At 52.6% G+C, this 20,214-nt stretch overlaps 1 protein-coding gene across 1 annotated transcript; it reads right to left on the reverse strand.

Moving 5' to 3' along the window:
* Window positions 1-7,177: 7,177 nt before the first annotated feature.
* LTO1 (LTO1 maturation factor of ABCE1) lies at window positions 7,178-14,794 on the reverse strand. The gene is made up of 5 exons (XM_032490075.1): window positions 14,607-14,794; window positions 13,114-13,219; window positions 12,119-12,189; window positions 9,093-9,210; window positions 7,178-8,810 (listed from the first exon to the last, which is right to left on the reverse strand). Exons 1-5 carry the CDS (start codon window positions 14,654-14,656, stop codon window positions 8,742-8,744), a joined length of 414 nt encoding a protein of 137 aa, XP_032345966.1. The 5' UTR covers window positions 14,657-14,794; the 3' UTR covers window positions 7,178-8,741.
* Window positions 14,795-20,214: the final 5,420 nt, after the last annotated feature.

The following is a 20,214-nucleotide window of genomic DNA, read 5'->3' on the forward strand; positions in this document are numbered from 1 at the left end:
CAGGAGGAGCAGGAGTAATATTCTGGTTGTATTAAATTCAAGCAAGAATCCAGGCAGAGGAGGCAGGAGAGCCGCCCGCTCTACACACAGGAGGCCAGGCCCGTGGGGCTGTTTTACGGTTTCTGATGTTTCAGATGGAAGACCTATTTGTAGGCTGGGGGGTCAGACAGTGGGAAGGAAGAGGGAGTGAGGGTGCAGAGGGGACGAGGGGTGGCAGGGCAGGGGGTGCAGAGGGAGGAAGCCAGGATGGGATAAGATGCGTGGCCGTAAGTACACAGAGGGTTTGGGCTGAGTGAGGAGGGTCCCAAGTCCCCCAGGGCCATCTCTCCACCTGTGAAGCCCCCATGAGGAGGGGTCAGTGGGCGCCTCTTGGTTATGCCGTGGGCACTGACCTCTCAGACCACAGACATTACCTTGGGCAGCTGTGTCCCCTTGTGGGGTGGCAGCCAAGGCCTTGTCCCGTGGTGGCGGGGGTGGGGGGACGGGACTGCCCCATGCATACGGCAAATATAAAAGCTGGCTTTTGAGGGACCTCTGAGACAAAAGCTTCCAGCAGCACCCTCCACTGCCCACTCCCGGGAGCCTGAACGCCTGTTCCCTCTCGGGCCCGCTGGTTCACCGGGGTCTTCCTGCCTCCCAGGCAGCCTCTGCCAGACCCTCCTGGGGCTTTTAGCTCCCTCCAGCTCCATCCAGGGTCCTGGGATCTGGCCTGTCTCCCCCAGCCTCACCCCAGACCACTTCCAACCTCCAGTGCGGTGCCTGAAGTCCCTCCCCCTCTGCTCTCCCTCAGGCTCACGTGAGGTCTTCTACAGGCAGTCCCTACCCTGGCCCCAGACAGGTGGATTCGGGTGGTCCCGGAACCATCACACGTGTTTCATAAGCCCTTGAAGACAGCCAGTCTCACTGATCCTTCTCTGCCAGCCTCCAACTCCCCCTACCCGCTCTCCACCCCTCCCCGCCCCCGCTCCCAGCCTGCGCACAGTGGGTGCTCAGGAGTGGAGCTGTGCGGAGGAACTCCAGGCTTTGTGAGTCGCAGAGGCCAGGCCCTGCCTGACCCGAGTGCAGGGGGCGGGCCCTCGGCTGTGAGGAATCTGGGACTGGGAGGCTCCCCGGGGGCCAGGCAGCATCTCATTGTCTGACAGGGCCCAGTAGGCCCCAGGACACAGCGTGGGAGCTAAGGCCAGTCAGTTCCCTGCCAGGTCCACAGATGAGAGGCAGTGGCACGCTTGCAGAGGTGGGCGACCACCCCCCAGCCTGTCCCTCCTGGAAGCCGCGGCTGGCTCTGCATGTGGTGGGGGACAGCCATCCCACCACGAGGCCAATCCCAGCCATTGGCACTGCAGGATGGGCTCCCGGGGGGGCGGCTATGCAGGGCGTGTGTCCTGCACGCTGGGCTGGCCTGGCCTGGCCTGGCCTCTGCAGCACACAGGCTCTGTCATCCCAGGAATGCCTTTGATCAGGAGTTTATGCAGGGGGGACGCAAGCCCCTGGCCTCTAATCCGTTCCCACAGTCCCCCTGCCCACAGGCCCCTGCCCTGAGCCACACCGCGGCAGGCAGACAATAGCCGCGGCCGGTGGGCGGGCAGCTCTGGGGCCGCAGGCCTGAGGCCCACATCCGGGGGTTGCTGTCACCGCCACTCACAGGGGCTCACCGGGGGACAGGGAAGCTCTCCGCTGAAGACTGCCATCAACCCTGAGCCTACCAAGACGGCAGCGTCTGCTAATCCTTTCAAGTTTCAGCTCCCAGCAGCTGAGATGGCCTCCCCAGGGCGGTCGGTCTCCAGAGCACACTGACCTGGGTGGAGGGTCGTCCCACATTCTGGACCCCAGGCCCGCCCTCCCTCGTCCCATAGCAGGAGGATAATAGCTCAAGTTCAAGGAGCCCGTATAGGGTACCAGGCTTTGTGCTAAGTGTCAAACACACCATTTCTCCCTGGATCCTGAAACAAACCCAAGGGGTTGGCGACAGGCAGGGGACACCCTGGGGACAGGGCCTCGTGGAGCCCACGTTCGCTCATGCAGGTACAATTATCTTCCTCTTCTAGGTCAAGGGCCAGCAGGCTCTAGCACAAAAGGCCAGATCGCAAGTGCTCTGGGTTTTGCTGGCCCCAGCAGTCTCCACCCAACGCCTCGACTCCACCGTGTGGAGCCAGGGTGGCCACAGAGGGCAGGACAGGACGGGGCACAGCCATGCGCTGGTCAGGACTCATCCACCAAGATGGGCAGTGGGCTGGATCCGGGCTGAGGGGGGCAAGTAGCTGACCCCTGTTGTGGGCGAGTAAACTGGGGCCCAGAGAGGTGATGTGACTGAGCCAGGATCCCACAGCCAGGAACTCACCTTCCGAGACTCAATTTTCTCACCCATAAAACGGGGACAGACATGTCTATAAGAACAGAAGCTCCAGGGAGGGCAGCCTGGTACCCATGATGTGCCCAGCACGGAAGCGGGGCTCTGTCCACCTCTGCTCAGTGAACGCCTCCTGGGGTGACGGAAGGACTGGGGGCTTGATGTTCATGAAGCACGCAGCACCTGTACACAGTTATCACTCAATGTCACCGTCTCTTCAGTGGGACCAGCACCATCATCTCGTGCATCATCCAGGCATAGAAAAAGGCCCCAACATGCAAACATGGTCCCCCAGGTGGTGGCATCAAGGCCATCTTCCTTTTCCCCTTCCAGCTCATAGAGCTGGCCATCCTGGACTCCGTGCCAGCGCCAACCCCTCTCCTGGTGTTGACAGCACCCAGCTTTTGCTCGGCAGAGCCCACCATTCTCAGCTATGTGGCTTGGGTGGGACTGACCCCACCCCCAGCTCCAGGACAGATGCCAATGGGCTCAAAGCCAACAGCACACCCGCCTCCTGGGACAGAGCGGCAGGTTCAAGGGTGGATGTGAAGTCTAACAGCCACCGAGATTCGGAGAGGTATTTTCTGGAGCTTCTGGAACAGGTAGCATTCCCCTCTGTTCCTGAGGACTCCTGGGGGCTGGCACGGCTCTTCTGCTGTCCTGAGAGGGGCGCCCAGGGTGCCACGGCCACAGGGTGGAGCCTGAGTGTGAGGCCGGTCATGCAAGGAGATGGGGGGTACCAGACCCCCAGACAAGTTGCTGGCTCAGGCCTCCCTTTTGTTCCAGGAGCCATTACTGTTCCTCGCTGTTCAAGTCCCTTTGACATAGACTTCCTGACATCTGGTTTTCAAAGCCTCTTAACTGTTACACCGCGTGCGGGTTTTCTCCCTTTTCTAGGTTAAGTACGTCTTACTGATATAAACAGCGGGGTCCGGGGCCCTGCAGGGGCTGAGACCGGGGGAGAGGTTCAAGCCAGCCTTCACTGGCGGACCCCATGTCAGCCCCCATACAGAATCATCAGAGCCCCCCCAAAGGCAGCAGCCTCTCAGGGGAATGGAACCAAGGGGGCTCCTGTGCCTTGAGACAACAGCGTCTTTCTGGGGTGTGGGTGCCACCTGCCACTGGCTCCTTAGAGCACCCGAGACAAGGAAGCTGAGGCAAATCCCCTGGGGAAGCCCCAACATCAATCCCCAAGTCAGGCGAGGAAGAAGGGTCTGGACATCACCTGTCCAGTATCTTCGCTCTGCAGACGGGCAAATGACAGCCTAGACCTCGCATCAGTGTCCTGGGGGTGCCGGAACAAGTGACCACTGCCTGGGTGGCTAAAACAACAGGAATTGATTCTCTCAGAGTCCTGGAGGCCAGAAGACTGAAGGCAAGGCATCGGCAGGGCCCTCTGCCCCCTTCGGCTCTGCTGGCTGCCGGCAACCCCTGGCATTCCTTGGCTTGGAGCCGTGTCCCTCTGGTCTTGGCCTCTGCCCGAGCATGGCTGTGTTTCCTGTGTACCTGTCTTCATGTGGCCTTCTCCTCCTCAAGGGCACGGGCAGCGAGCTGAGGGGCCACCCACCGCTAGTACAACCCCCCTTAACTGCCCCTAGGCCACACCTGCAAATACTCCATTTCTAAATAAGGACACATTCACAGCACCAGGGGCCAGGACTTCATCAGACCCCTCAGAGGACACGATCAGCACCCCACCCCAAGGTGTCTGAACCCTCAGAGCCAGGGAGCACGCTCCCGAGGCCCCGTGACTTCAGGGCCCACACCCACTGACAACAACGGAAGCTTGATCAGTCCTTGCAGAAAAGATGGAAACAGCCCACACACCTAAGTCTTCAGTTCAATGGCCATTTGTCGGGCGCTCGGAGCCCCCGGCCCATCACACGCCCGAGCGGGTGGAAATGAGATCGCATTCAGTGTCCCTGCAACCCCAGGGGCCCGAGGCCCTGCTGACCTGGCGAAGGGCACCAGGGAGGTGTGGCCGAAGTGCTGTCCCCACGGGGGCCCCCGAGGGACAGGCCAGCAAGGGCCTGGATGTCAGGTGCGGAATTCAATCAGCCCCGAAGAAAGAGCGATGGAGAAGTTCACGGGCAAGGAGTGACTTTCCTTCTCGGAACAGGGAAGCCCCAGCTGAGCCCCCTAGTCTTGGCGGCTTGGACAGGCCTCTACCCCTCTGGGGGCTTAACCAGCAACTGCAAGACTCTTGAACACATTGCCTGCTTTTCTCAGATCGATCGTACTTGTTTGGTGATTCCAGTTTCTTGAGCCGCAGGCCAGTTCCTCACCTCATTCCTCAGGGACTGGAGTAACTGTGGAGCTGGGATGGCCTCACCTGTTACTTACAGGTTTCGATCTCTCTGAGTCACAGAGTTTCAGGTAGGGCAGGAGAGAGATCCTCTGTGGTGCTGAGCTCAGATGAAAGCTCACAAAGCCAGTCATGCCAAGGTCACCTCCTCCAGGAAGTCTCCCCACCCACCTTCCCACTCCCTTTTTCCCCAGGCAGAGCTGAGCACCCCACACCACGCACACACCTCCAGGCTCCCCAGGTGCCCCATCCAGCCCTCAGTGAGCCCATTCAGTCCCTGCCTCTCCTACTGCAGCCAGCCAGGGGCCCTTCCCATAAATCCATCTGTCTCCACCTCGATCCGCTAGATGCAAGACTGGTCACAAAGACAGGCTGCACATCATCAGAAAAATGAGGCTCTGTTCTGGCTAAGGATAATTTAGGCAAACTGCTAGATCCCCCGCTGTGCTTAGTGAGGCCTGAGGTCAGCCACTTACTGCGACCCTCGACCGTCGGCATGTCACTCAAGTCGACTGGGGGCCCCGAGCCTCCATCTGTGAGGTGGGGGCAGCAGCCCTGCCTCCCAGGGTTAGTGTCTGAGGGAGGTCAAGGCGGCCCTGAGCAGCCACTCGGTAAATAAGGCTTCTTATCTCTTCCTCCAAATCATTTCATTTTTTTCTCACCACCGGGTGGGGAAAAACAATGGACGGAATGTAAAATAAATAAAAAGCAAGCGTCCAATAAACAAGAAGGTCCTACTGTACAGCACAGGGAACTATATTCAATATCTTGTAATAACTGACAATGAAAAAGAAAACGGAACAGGATATATATATATATATATATATATATATCTGAATCACTACACTGTACACCAGAAACTAACACAGCAATGTAAATCAACTATACTTCAACTTAAAAAAAAATAAAAAACAGTGAGTGTCCCGGACTGCAACTGGCCTGAGGCTGGTGTTCCCTTCGGCCACCACGGTGCCCCAGAGAGTGCAGTCCCAAAGTGGGACGCTTAGGTGAAGAGCTGATTAGTCTGTTTATTCCCAATGACTAATGTTCTAGGAAAAAGAAAATGAACTTCAACTTTTAAGTGAAATGGCTTTTTTCTCTCCCAAGTTAACAGTCTGCCCAGGCAGCCAGACAGGGCGGCTACTATGGGCTGAACTGTGTCCCCGCCCCACAAATGCACACTGGAGCCCTGAGAACGAGACTGTACTTGGAGATGGAGCCTTTGAAGAGGCAGTTGGGGTGGGCCTTCATCCAACAGAACGGGGTCCTTAAGAGGACAGACACACGCCGAGGGACGACCACGTGAGGTCACGGGGGGAGATGGCCGTCTCCACGCCGAGGAGAGGCCTAGGGAGGCGCCAGCCCTGCCCACCCCTGGATCACAGCCTCCAGAATAGTGAGAAAGTATCTGCTGTTTAAGGCGCCCAGCGTGTGGCATCTGTTACAACCGCCTGGCCTGACACAAAACTCCTGGAGTTTCCAACAGGCAAGAGCGAGCAGGCCGAAGCCCTGGGAAACCCACGAGCCCCCCAAAAGGGATGAAACCCAACCAGCGAGCTCCTGCACTCCAGGCCCATCTGGAAAAGGTTATACCCGACGGTCCAGGTGGACAGGAAGGGATGGGAGGGAGTGGGCTGGGGGAGGGGGCAAGCAGGAGGCCTGTGCGGCCCACAACGGACGCCCTACCCAAGCGGCCCTGAGCCAGCGCACTCCCCAGCTCACACACGGGGCTGGTCAGCACAGCTGCTCCACGCCGTCATCGCCGCCGGGCGCCCTGCAGCCTGGCTCGGCCATGCCCAGGTGTGGCTCCGTCTTGAGCCAGCTGCAAGGTGCCTGTCGTATCTCCAGGTGTCACATCCCTGTGGGACAACTTCCAAAAGAGATACCTTCTCAGGAGAGAGTCATGCAACCTTTCCCAGAAGCTCCCAGGATACAGGACTTCCTCCATCATCTCATCAGCCAGCAAGCTCTCCTGACCCCGTCGCCACAGGTGGCATTCCCTGGGACAGCGTGGGAGAGACAGGAAGGCAGGCTCTGTCTATACTGTAACCCAGGACATCTTCTCAGGCCACCAAGGGTTCCTGGAAACTGGGTCTCGCCCTCCAAGAAGGAGCTGGGCCAGCACAGGTCAAGTCCGGTGTCCAGGGACCCTGAAGACCAAGGAGGCAGCCTGGTCCCAGGTGACAGGGAGAGGAGAAAGGAGCTGCCGGCTGCTCCTGGTAACACCTGGCATGGGAGAGGCTGAGCTTGGGGCGGGCAGAGGTGGGGAGAGAGCGAGGTTTGGGGCAGGAGAGATGAGTAATACACGCGGGCAGGGCGCCAGCCATGGGGAGCAGGATCTGAGCCTTTCCTGCACATCAGGGGCATCACTTTCTCACAGTAGCTGTTTCTCCACGGGCTAAGAAAACACACAGGAGGATGCCTGGTGCTGGCCTGCCAAGGGCCCTCCTTGTACCTCAATCCCAAATCCCACGACTGAGGAATGAATTCGCGGGACGTGGCATCATAAATGGTCCCAGACAGCCTTTCACTTTAAAATACGCTATTTATTTTTTTCTCCAATTATAAAAAGAATACATTATCAGAACAGGTAGCTTGGAAAACACAAAAACCCACCAAGGAAAACCACAACAGAAGGCCCCGGATCCCACAGGCTGTCGGTCTCTGTGACGAAGGCGCCTCTGAGGCCGTGGACGCAGCCCTGGGCTCCCCAAGACTGAGGTGCAGCCGCAGACCGGACATCCAGCAACCCACACGGAAAATCGCTGAGCAGGACAGAGGCCAGGGCCTGTCCTTCAACAGCTAAAAGCCATTTCTATCTTGGCACCGGGCGAGGACACCAGCCAGGCCTCAGACCCTGCCGCACACCGGGGAAACACAGCTCACTCAGATGCGATGATTCTGCAATCTGGAGCAGATCCACAGCAACCCCTCGTTAATCTCACCCATCGCTGCCAGATCTGCTCCCTGGGCTGGGAGCAGGTGAATGGGGAGAGTCCTGGGGCCTGGACATGGGCCGTCACGTGCAGAGAAATGATCACGCACCCATCATGGCAGCACAGACTGACCTGATGGGGAAACCCGCTCCCCAGCCTGTGCCTCACCGTGTAGAGATGACGCCTTTTAAGTACGAGCAGAAGATAGAAGACAGAAGGACTCACACTCAGGAGAATGCAGCATCCTGGCTCCCAAAGCTTCTGCAGGTAGACTGCAGCCCATGTTCAGGGTCCAGTTTAAAACATCCTCCCCTCAACCGTTTTCAATGCTGCCAAGCCCCACCCGCCTGGAGACAGCAAGAGCATGTCCCGGCTCCCTTGGGACCCGCTGGCCTCTCTCCCTGTCAGCTGGCCACAAGGGACACTCCAGGGAGCACAGCGGGGACCTGCGGGCAGAGACCCCAAGTTTGTGGCTTCCAGAACAGGCAGCTCCAGACAGTGGTGAGAGGCGGGCACTGGGGTCAGAGTCCCATCTCTGCTGCTGCCGCCCTCGGGCAAGGCAGTCTCTTGGGCCCCGATGTCCCCATCTATAAAGCGGTAGTGACACCCACCTCGGGGGTCCTGAAGGACTGAACAGCAGGCAGCAAGCACGTCACCAGCGCCGGCGCGTGAGGGTTGGCCAGACGTCACACTTCTCGCCACCACTTCCGGTAACTTACTTCATGTCGACTCTGCCGCTCTTGGTTTTAAAATCGTTCTTCTGCGCACTGCCTGAGGCTCCGGCAGTGATCACGTCCAGAGCCAAGCCCAGTCTAGGTCCAGCCAGGCCGCCAGGTGCCAAGAACCCCTGAGGCCGGCGGGCTGGACTCCGGACCAGAAGTGAGCAGCCCAGCAAGCGCTCTGCCGGGGCCGCATTCAGACCACGGGGCAGACAGGGCCCAACAAAGGACAGGCTTGTGCAGACAGGCCCCGTGGGGGGCGCCCAGGCGACACAGGCAGACCCTGGGGGAAGGAAGCCCTTTCACTGGCCAAGCTGGAACCCTCCCCGCAAAACAATGAATACCCCGTCATTGTCTTGCCTTTAATCACATTTTGAAACACTTAACATACGGACATCTGTTCCTTGATGTTCGTCTTTGTTCATCTGTCATCCTCAGAACGAAAGTCCAGAACCTTCTGCACTAATTTTAAAGTCCGGCTGAACATTTAGCAATGAACAAAGCTGAAGACACAAAAGCAAAAGGATGGTTTTTAGAACTAGAACATAACTCTCTCTCTTGCTGCAGCTTTCCTTGTCCAGGTCACCGACCCTTAAAGTAGTTCTAACACCTGTTCCACAGACCATCATGGGTTTTCTTACATCAAGATGTAAAACAACTTGCTTTTACTGACCATCCATACAGCACATGCAGCCCCAAAACCATGAGCAAAGTGAGCCCCAGGGGCTGGCCCAGCCATGTCTGAGAACGGCGCCCCAGCAAAAAGAAACACACAGGACACCAACCTGCTTAAATTTTCCTCTAATTTTGTCTAAGTCTTCGTGAAGTTTATCGTAAGTAGGGTCATCATAAGGGAATTTCTGAATCATTCCAATCAGCGATTCTAAGACCTTCAATTTTTTGCTGAAAAACACAGAAATAAAGACTTTTAGTCCCTTGTGCAAAATGGGCTCAGCTTGCGTGACGACGCTGCCGCTCACCTTAAGGCAGCGGCATGCGGGGTGTGCCTGCGCTCAGAAGCCAGTGACTAACATCCTCACCACGCTGAACGACATTTACCCACCTGGCCCCATCAGCGCTTCTCGACCTCAGGTGTGTACTGAGCTTGCAGGGAGGCCTCCGCCCCAGGCCCATGGCCCAGCATCTGACAACTAGCAGGCCCACCGCTCCCCCGCAGGTCTGACCCAGGAGCAGACAGAACCAGACAGGAGAGAGCTCCAGGCATGACCACGAGCTCTGAGCTGGGGAGTTTCCAGGGTCCCGCACCTTCCCGCTCACAGCCTCGGGGAGGTCAGCAGCCGGTAAACTCGCAAGCCCCTCCCTCTGAAGGGCAGCAACCAGCACCTGGTGTTCCAGTTCAACTCCCCTCCCCCCAGGAGACCAAGAGCTCCCCTGGGGAGGCGGCCGGGAGGGAGCACGACCACCCCCAGACTCCCAGGGATTTCACTTCTCCAAGCCTCGGCGTCCTCATCTGTCAAACGGGGCGATGACAGAACCTCACGGGCTTCCATGGGATCGATGATCCCAGCAAAGCCCAGAACCTACCACAGAGCAGGTGCTCAATAAATGTTCGTCTCCTCACTTCCACCAGGTCCTGGGGGCTAGGGCCCCCGTTCAGCGGTGGGGGGGGTGGTTAAAAACGATTCATTTAGGTGCCCTCCTGGGGCGCATACAAGGACCCTGCGAGCAGCCTCCCTTAGAGCACATCTGATCACGTGGGTGTCGAGAGGGCTAGAGAGCTGATCCACAGAACCTTCAAGGACTCACCCCTCAGATGGATCGACAGTAATTTAAAGGGACCAGGACTGGCTCACATTTTTAAATCAGCTTACAAACTGCGATGGCCACCTTTCAGAGAAAACACAAAACCGCAAAAGGTCAAAGCGAGTCAGTTAGAGCAACAAAGCGCTTGGTTTCCTGGGAGACGGAAGACAGATGCCGACACGTGGGAAATGTCCCGGCGCCACGCGAAGAACACCGCTGCTTCCAACTGTAAGTCTCGACGGACCCTCCCTTCTCCTCGTCAGCGAAGCTGCTCCAAACACACCCAGCCCGACGCACCGTCAGAGCCAGCGCGTGTCAGGAGAGTGTGACCTGCTCGCAGTTGGCGTGAGGAAAAGTGGGCACAGAGCCCCGGGGCTCAGCCCTGGCTGAGTGCAGGGCCGCAGGCTTCGCCAGGCTCAGGAAGGGAGAGTCGCGTATCAGGGATCAGAAAGGGACAGCCACTCAACGGGGGAACCAGCCTTCAGTGGGAGACACTGTGCTCCCCACGGTGTCTCCGGGGTGAAAAGCCCCTTGTCCTTCTGGATGAGGAAGCAGACAGCAGGCGTTTCTCGTTCACACCCTCACTTGGAGCATCAACGAAGTGGAAGATGCTCCGTCAGCCTTCTACCAATTTTTAAAAAACTGTACAGACTTATAAAATCCAAAAACCTGTGAACCATTACTCTAAGATAAAGGCTCTTAGATTGTGTTTCAAAGGGGCCCTCAGCTCTGCTGGCGGGGTTGGGGCAGCAGGGGGGCGGGCTGCCCCAGGCCAGACTGGGGCTCCTCTGACAGGCTGGGTGCAAGGCTTTGAGAAGCTGGGGACCCCTGCCCTGGGGCGTGGGTTGGCAGCCCTGGGTGTGGGACCCTTCCCGCCCGGTACAGCTCCCTCTGTGAGCCGCAGACCCCAGTGCGGGGAGAAGGTGAGACTGCACCGAGAATTCCCAGATGATGTGCCCCGACCTCCCCTCTCACGGACCCAGAGTGGGGAGCCGCACTTGGCTTTGACCACCACCCAGTGGCACCATGGGCTGCCAACCTATGTCCCAACTGGATCACCAACTGACAACTCCCACTGAGTCTCCAGAGGAAAATCCTCGAAGGTGGCCCTTGGCTAACGGGCAAATCCAGTCAACTACCAACTGCTCAGGCAAACAGAGCAGCGCAGGCACAGGTCATCCCAGCAGCGCCGAGGCTCCGGTGTGAGCGCCCCTCCCCTTACATGGGAATACGGGGCTGTTGCCAACTCTAGAATTTCAAAATATTTCAAATAAAATGACAAGTCACATGGACGGGGGACGCCACCCTCCCTGCTGTTACCCACCCTCCTAGCGCCCCTCCCAGGCTAGGCAAGGCCACCAGGCATCACGGTGACACAGAGGCCGCTGAAGCCGAGTGTCAGCTCCCAGGAGCAGCAGGATGGCCCCTCGGGCAAGGGTGCATGGCCAGCTTAAGAATGAAGACCAGTGCCACAGGGTCCCTGGGCTCCAGCAGCAGCGCACGGTAAGCGCAGTTTCAAGAGGCTACAAACGATACAAGTAACAGCTGCCTTTACTCAGTGCCTCCAAGTACCAGACGTGTGTTGCACACATGAACTGTGTCACCTCATCCACAGGCCTTCTGGCTGCGTTAAAAAGACGGTAACAACGAAGTCAGCACTTCTGAGCCTTAATCATACCAAGACTATCGTACTCCGTTTATTAGAAGCTTAAGGGAAAGATAAGCAAGAAGAGTTCATTGATTTCAACGTTACTTTCCTGGCAGGGCACCTAACAGCCACTCAGTGCTCTAACGCCTCTAGGGAAAAGGCAGGTGTGGTTAGCAAACTCTTGAGAAGAACAGACATTCACTGAACAACAAAAATGTGCCCGGCACTTTCAATTCACTATTTCTTGTAAATCACACAACAACATTCAACTCTGGCCCGATTATTCTCCCCATTTTACAGATGAGGAGACTGAAACGTTAACCGCCCAAGGTCACAGTGCGCCGTGGAACCAGAACTCCTGGTCCAGACACCAAACAAGGAAGACATCTCAGGCTTTACCTGTCTTTCTCAGTGGCACAACTGTGCAGAAGACCTCTCCAAGCAAAAGCAAACCCTTGGTAGCACCCGATCTGTGAATTGACAAGACATTTACAAGTGAAGTTAATAACAAAGTTATATTTGAACTAATTATCAAGCTCTCAAAACAAAAGGTGGGAGCAGAAGGGGTGGTGTTCCTTCTATGCTTTTCTGGAAGCACCTGCCAAGCACCAGGCAAAAGAAGCCAGACGGTCAAGTCATCGGGGGTGGCCAGCCCCCAAGGTGGTCCCACTGTACCCCGTCTCCCCCAACCCCGAGTATCCATGCCCTGTGCAGTCCCTCCAACTGTATGGGGGTGGCCTGTTTGAGCAAAATACCAAGGAAGAGGCAGCACATGACTCTGGAATCTAGGTGTCGGTGGACAAGGTCACTTCCACCTTGCTGCCTTGGCTTACTGGCACAAAGTCACGAGGACACTCAAGCAGCCAGGTGGACAGAGAGGTCCACACAGCGATAACAGCTGTGTGAGCAAGCCACAAGAGAAGTGGTTCTTCCAGCCCCAGTTGAGCCTTCAAGTAACCACATCCTGGCTGAGTTACTTAACTCCAACACCAAGAGACCTGGAGCCAAACTAGGACGAAGGGCAGAAGAAAAGGAAAATTGTGGATTCTAGGGAATTTCAGTGTAACTATAAACGGAACGTTTCCCCACAACACAGGGCACTCACTCTTCGGGTGAGGATTCATTCAGCTGGCTTAAGACATGAGGCAGCACCAGAACACTCAACATGAACTGAGGTGCCAGGGGGACTGGTTTTCTCATTCTCCAGCCCACACAACTTCACCGTCTCTATACAGAAATATGGTTCTGTCCTAAGACTATGTCTCCACCAATGCTCTGTCTCGTCTACTGCCATTTTAAGAGGTCTGAAGTGGTGGCTTCATCACACTGATCATCAAAAGAAATAACAAACTGTAACAGAAAAGCAATCACATCTCGGAGGGGTTCCCACTTACCTCAGATCCGATTTTAGCTCCGTGTAATGTGCCATGCTGTCTTCCTTCAATTATGCCCAAGCTGCTACCTTCTTCATAGCCTTCCTGATAGCCTTCCCCATGGAACCTGTGACAGAGAGAAAGCAAGCTTGAGCAAACAAACAGAAGAAAGAGTATTTTTCCTGGAAAAACTCTTCCCTTCCACGTTATCCCAGCCCCAGCGAGGCAAGACACAGTACAGCAGAAAAAGGATAGCATTTAAGCCAGAAAACTTAGGTTGCAATCCCAGCTTTCCCCCTTTCTGAGTCTCTCCTCTGGCAAGTCACTGTCCCTCCTGAAGCCCAATTTACTGCTTCTACGGTGAGGAACATGGGCTAAACACATGATTCCCATATCTGGTAAAATACCAAAAAAACACAGGAAAAGCTCAAAAGATACCACTTCAGGAGCCTCACCCCTCACATTCGCTAAGTCTGGAGTAAGGCCCAGGAATCTACTTTTCAAACTCTCCCAGGTGACTAGTCTGCAGCCAGGTCATCGAGCCAAAGTTATGTGAGCCTGTAAGCCAGACTATTTGGCCAAGTGCTTCAAAAAACTCTGCCATATATACACGGCTTTCCATCGTGTCTCAGTAGACTAGCAGGGGAAACGCCATCACATCACCACAAAATGCACCAAGACCGTGAAGCCTGCTGCAAAATGCACCTCCGACCTCGACGGCTCACAGTGGAATTGGCACCATCACAACCTGCAGTCACCAAAGTGAAAGGTGTTTGCTGCTGCCCCCAGTGAGGCAGAGTGTATAGCTCCTGCTTATTGGTTGTGTGGTCCAGGAGTGACTTTGCCTCCTGATCTGAACAATAAGGTTAGTAACAGGATCTACTTCACAAGTAGGGCTAAAATCACTTACTCGGGTACAACACTTAGCTCAGTGTCCAATTCACAGCAAGCTCTAGATAAATGTCAGCGACCGACTGTTAAGTATTCACTCTTTCTTAACTGACATCTATTGAGGTCTCAAGTGGGCCGGGCCCTGGAAAGACAGCCACAAAGCAACCAACAGCTCCCCCTCGTCACAGCCCTAGGCGCTCCCCAGGGACTCTGGAGGTTAAAGGATGACACCTGACACATCTATCAGCATGTCCATGAATGCTGCCGTATGTCCTACCACTAAAGAACAAGAAAAAGGGGCAGCGCCCAGATGGCAAAGGTCCATCCCACCCGAGGACGGGGCGTCCCAGGAGAAGGCAGTCATCAGGCCGAGCAGATGCGTGAGGCAGTCCCGGACGGGAAAGGCGGGTCTGGAGGAGCAGCTGGGCACGTGGCGCTGGCCCGAGAGGCTGATGAGTAAAGGAGAATCAATAGCATCTCGGGCCTTCACGCGTAGACCGCCTTCAGGACCACAGCGCGCTCCCCCAAGGCCCGAGCGGCCGCAGCGGCCACAGCACAGCAGCAGAGAACGGACCTACCACAGTAGGTGGGGGGGGGGGTACTGGCCCAGACCCACCACTCACCTCTCATCCGCCATCACGATGGCGTCGAACATATCCTGAGTCCCGGCCATGGCGGCAGCCCGGCCCGCCCCTGCCCCTCGGGCTCCGCTGCCTTGCGCGGCAGCCTCAGGCCCTCGAGACTCAGACACAGATGCACTGCTTCTGCGGAGGCGAAGTCCACTTCCGGGGGCGGCCGCGCGGGGCAGGCCGGGTAAGGACGGCACGCGGGAGGGCTCATTGTGCGCCAGCGCGGGGCCAGGGCGCGTGCGCGGCGCCGGCGCTGGGCGGACTGAGCTGAGACGCGGCCCCGCCCCGAGGCGCCTACGTCCCGCCCCCCCAGCTCCATCCCGAGGCCAGTGAGTCCCCGGGCCGAGCGTCCAACCTGGCTGCGGGGCGGTGACCCGGGGCCTCATATCCACGAAACTAAGCACATAAAAGCGAACTGCCGAAAGCGGCTCGGAAAGAACTGGGGAAGAAAGGAAGAAACTGGGAAGGTTACCGAAGAACCAACGCCTCCTGAGGCTTCGGCCAGGAGGCTCTGCCCGTGGGGTTTGGGGGGAAATAGTTCCAGAAAGGGCAACTCCCGGGGTGGAGGCAGCGCCCACGGGAGGGTGGCCCGGTGCCCCGCGCTGGCTGACTCCGGCCCACGGCCAGGGGCACGTTCCAGGCCGGCGTCAGACTTCAGACCCCCGCCAGAGATGCCACCAAATTCGTTAACAGTAATCCAGGGACTGCGGCCTTTGTTCAAGAAGCGCGGGGCTGGCTCGATGCCGAGGAATCCGAAACAGCCGCAGGTGACAGGGAACCAGCCCGGACGGCGTAACACTCCCTGGGAAAGGCATTAATAAATGTTGGTGTCCGTTCTTGAAGTCTTAGAGTTATTTGAAAACGGAAATAAAAGTTTTTGTGTTTTTATTCTTGCTGTTGTTGGTTCTGAAAGCGAAAGCAGAGTAATTCATAATTCACGTAGAATCAAGAAGCAGAGAAGGGTTTGTAATTAAGAGCAATGGTGGCCCTCACTCCAGCGGGGGGCATCCACCCCATTTTTTAAAAACAGCTTCTAGTTTTGGTCCTCCCATTTGTCATTTCTGTGACAGATACTTCCTGAACACGATTTTTAAAAGGTACTTCAAACTATCAGCCCCAATGGAACATAGATATGAAATACCAGAAGCATCCCCGTTGAAATCAGGAGTGAAACAAGAATACCTTTATCATAAGCCCAGTAAGCACATCTGGGAGGCCCAACCAGCCCAGTAAGATTGGGCAAGAAGTCTATCAAAAAGCACAAAGTACCGTTATCTGTAGGTGTGCTGGCCCACCCAAAACCCCCCAAATAAGCATGTAAGACACTCTCAGAATTTGTAATAAGAGTTCAGTAAGTATCTATATACACGATGAATAGTTTTAAAAAAAAATAGCTTTCTGTTATTCTAACAATCATTAGTAGCAGCCTGAGCAGGAGTGACTGGGGAAATCCACTTCACCACAGTCACAATCTGTTTCTTGGGAACAAGATTTGAGCCATATGAAGAAAACCACAGATATACCACCACCCTGGATGGGAAGAAACACAATGCCAATCAGATCCCACAGGATCTGGGGGAAATGCGTCAAAATCCTAAATTTCATCTGGATGAATTAAATTGATACGAATAACTAAGATGTTTTTGAAAAAAGACATTGATCTGGAGAACTTGCTATACCAGATATGAAAAGATAAAGTCTCCATATAAATATTGTCAGCATGTTGGTTCAAGAATAGAAAGGTGTATGAGTATGTATGACTGAAACATCGTGCTGCACACCAGAAACTGACACATCGTAACTGACTATACTTCAATTAAAAAAAAGAAAAAGACTAGACAGGTGAATGAAATAAGAGTGGACTGGCCTGGAAGGGGACTACATGAAATGTAAAATCTCATGTGATCAAAAGAACCACAAATTAATTGTGAAAGGGGATATTAATCAATCACTATAATAGAGAAATTTGTGGTTTGGGAAGAGTCAAGTTCCATTTATATCCCATACCACTCATCAGAATAGTTCCAAACAAATTAAAGACTTTTTTTAAAAAAAATGAAAAATCCAAGTGGAACATTCAGGTAAGTATGCAGATGCATTTTTAACACGTAAAAAACCGTGGAGGATGGTGATAAGGGCTATGTTTGTCTTATCTCTGCTGCATCCCCACTGCCCAGCACGTAAGGGACACTTAATAAATACTTTTAAATAGACACACACACACACACACACAAAACCATGGAGGAAATCACAAAGGGAAAACCAAGGCAAATTCATGTGTGCCAAAGGTGGTAATGAGCAAAATCAAAAACCAAAGAATGATCTGGAGATATGTTTTCCACAAACATTATAACTAAATTTATAATCTTTCTGGTCTATAAAGAACTTATTAAAATGGATTCAAAATAAATGTGCCCTAACAGGAAAAAAGAAAAAGAAAAAGGGGCCAAGGACTTGAATATGTAATTCACAGAAAAGAACTGCAGCTGGCTGGCAAACAAAAGTTAAAGAGAAAACAGATTTACTAATAGTAAAAGAATGCGTATCGAAAGAACGAGTTGTATTTTTTTACCTTTTAAAATTGTAAAAAGAAAACAAAAAACAAAAAAACTTTTTTAGAATGGAGAGATACTATCAGTGCCCACAGACGCATAAGTTAAAGCTGCCGTTTGGTCCAGCAGTTTTGGGAAGGTGGGAAGGACATGTTAAATATTTCTACCCTTCAACCTGGTAATTTCACTTCTAGGACTTCCGCTCAAGAAAATAACTAGAGAGAAGTGAAAAATTTTTGTACCACGCTGTTTGATGCAGCGTGATAACCAGAAAAAGAAATCAGCTTACAATGACAAAAGGGAGAACGATGACACATAGATGGTAGAGTATGCATCCTGAAGACTCTTAAGCAACCGCCAGAAATAATATTTGAAATGAGAGCAATGTGGGGGGGTGGGTGAGAGCTCAGTGGTAGCGCGCATGCGTAGATACGGGACGTCTGGGTTCAATCCCCTGTACCTCCTTCAAAACATAGTAACAATAATAAAAAGAGTAATGTCACAGAGAATGCTCATGATGTTTAAGGAAAAGGGTGGGGGGGGGACTCTGCATATACTCCAATTCCAACAGCAGTAAACAATTTATGCTTTTAAAAAGAACTAAAGTAAGGACACAAAAATGATCGTGGTGATTATCACAGATTTTGAAATTACAGTGATTTTTTAATAGGGGGGAGGTAATTTTAGATTTGCTTGTTTATTTTTTTAAACAGAGGTACTGGGAATTGAAACCAAGACCTTGTGTATGCTAGTCATGCACTTTACCACTAAGCTATACCCTCCCTCTTAAAATTCAGTGATTTTTAAATTACCTCTTTTATATTTTTTCTGAGTATTCCATGTTAGCACAATGAACATGAATTACTTATTTAAGAATAGAAAAGTCCAATAAAATATATTTTTGGAAGATGAAATAGACTTTTTATGACTTTGTCCTTTAAGTGTCTTCTCATTTTTAGTTTTTTTTTTTTTTTTTAAGCAAACAAAATTACCAACCATTTGGAATGTAGGAAAAAGGGCAAAGCAAATAAGGAAACAAATCCACTCTCCCACCATTCTGGGTACCAATTAATTTTCGCTAATTTTGTTAGATATTTTTTCCGTTGAATTTTCACAAAAAAAATGATCTTCAGATATGTACAACTTTATACCCTTCCCCCCCCCACCCCCTTAACCTTGTATTACAGATATGTCCCAAATAAGGGAACTGAGCTGTAAAAATAAGGCCTTGAAGGTAGAAAAAGGCAATTTCAAAGTTCAAGTATAATTTATCTCAAAATCCTTAAATAAGTTTCAAATTTGGTATCCATCTTAGCAAACCAAACCCATCAAAAGTGGGCAGGAAAAAAATCTGAATTAACATCTCTCCTTGTTATGTGTGATATTTGCGTGTGTTTGTCGTAGGAACTGGAAATTCTCCATCTAATTGAATGGAATAAGAAAGGGTTTGTATGGGTACAATGGAAACTATCTTAAAAGATGTTCAAAGTATAGAGCTTTCTAAGCTTCAACTTTTAGTTTCTCTGAAATCTGCCTTGATTGTACTTACTCTAGTGGTTTCAAAACACTATTATTAAATATTTAATTTATAACAAAAGTTATAAAGGAGATGATATAACCAATTCCTAGGAATCTACTATATTAACAAATAATACACACTTTTAAAAATAGAAATGTTGCATATATTCTTGTTCAAGTTCAAAGATAACCAGGTGGATATAACTCAAATGAAGAACAAATTTCATCAAAGTTTATAGAAAAGTGTTGACTTATTGGAATTGATTTTTTTTTAATTTTTATATTTGCAGCAAAATACTAGGCAGCCTCCAACCCTAATCAAACCAAATCAGATACGTCCATCTACCGTGGTTAACCTGGAAACACATCCATTTTATTAGGACAAAAAAAGCAAGTTAAAAACAAAATGTGTCATTTGCTCCTACAGCAGTTAAAGAAGAAACCTGCTAGCATATCAACTGGTTTTGACATATGTTCAGAAATAATTGCAAGGGGGGTGGGGTAGAGCTCAGTGGCAGAGCACATGCTTAGCATGCACGGAGTCCTGGGTTCAATCCCCAGTGCCTCCATTAAAAAATAAAATCATCTCTAGGGATAGGATCTCTTTCCTTTCGTAGGTTACTTCTATCCATATCTTGGAGTTAGAGTGTTCCTCTCTGGGGAATAAGATTGATGAGATTATGAGCAATCTTTATTTTCTCCTTTATGTGTTTTTATGAATTTGATTTTTTTTTAATCACAAAGTTAACAACGCCTTTTGTAATCAGAAAAAAAAAAAAAAGGATTCAATTTCTTGAAAGGAATTCATTAAATGACAGCTCACTTCCAGGAAACAAACCTCCCTCTTGTTCTATAGTTAACATTAATAAATGAAAAGCAGTTGGAAAAAGGGGAATTTTTCAGGCTTTAATCCAAGTTTGACCCTCTGGGGCTGGGGGCAAAGAATCCAAAGGTTGAATCCCTTGCTGGATTTCTGGCGGATTCTCTCCACTCCTTCCCTGAAGGGGGCGCTCTGGAGCCTGTCTGGAAGGGCCATTTTCAACCTGCCCCGTAGGAACCCCTGCACCCTACAGCAGCCACCAAGCAGGAGCCCTGGGGTGGGGGGTGGGGGGGGCGCCTGAGCTGTGACCAGTGACCAGGAGCAAATGCCCATCCCCTACAGAAGGGCCCTGGCCAGCAGGGGTCCGCCTCTGCCTTGCGCATCCCCAAAGTAGCAGGGACCCCTGGGGGGTTGCATGGCTTAGGCCAGTGCTGATGGGACAAGCTTTGAGATTAGGGTCAGATGGTGTGATTCCAGACCCCCAGTTCCTAATCACTCATCTTTCTGATTCTGCTCTGGGATCCCCAGGGACACAGTCATTGCTCCCCAATGCAGGAAGAAGCAAAGGTGGTGGCTGCCACTTCCTTTCTTGAAAGGAGAATCTGGATAGGCAAGACCCCCCCCCCCACCCCAAATTCCTTAAACCCAGGCTGGTCTCAGAGGAGTCATATGTTGATAGAGAAGCAGAGTATCCAGGGAAAGTAGCACAAAG

This window comes from Camelus ferus, chromosome 10, assembly GCF_009834535.1.
Source record: "Camelus ferus isolate YT-003-E chromosome 10, BCGSAC_Cfer_1.0, whole genome shotgun sequence".
Lineage (NCBI taxonomy): Eukaryota > Metazoa > Chordata > Mammalia > Artiodactyla > Camelidae > Camelus > Camelus ferus.

Excerpts from the sequence above, each read along its gene's own strand:
- LTO1 (XM_032490075.1), bottom strand. The coding sequence starts at position 14,656 with ATGGCCGGGACTCAGGATATGTTCGACGCCATCGTGATGGCGGATGAG. Across the intron at positions 13,220-14,606 it reads ATCGTGATGGCGGATGAGAG|GTTCCATGGGGAAGGCTATC; the intron begins GTGAGTGGTGGG and ends TCTCTGTCACAG. Across the intron at positions 8,811-9,092 it reads TTAGAGGAAAATTTAAGCAG|CTTTGTTCATTGCTAAATGT; the intron begins GTTGGTGTCCTG and ends TTGTGTCTTCAG.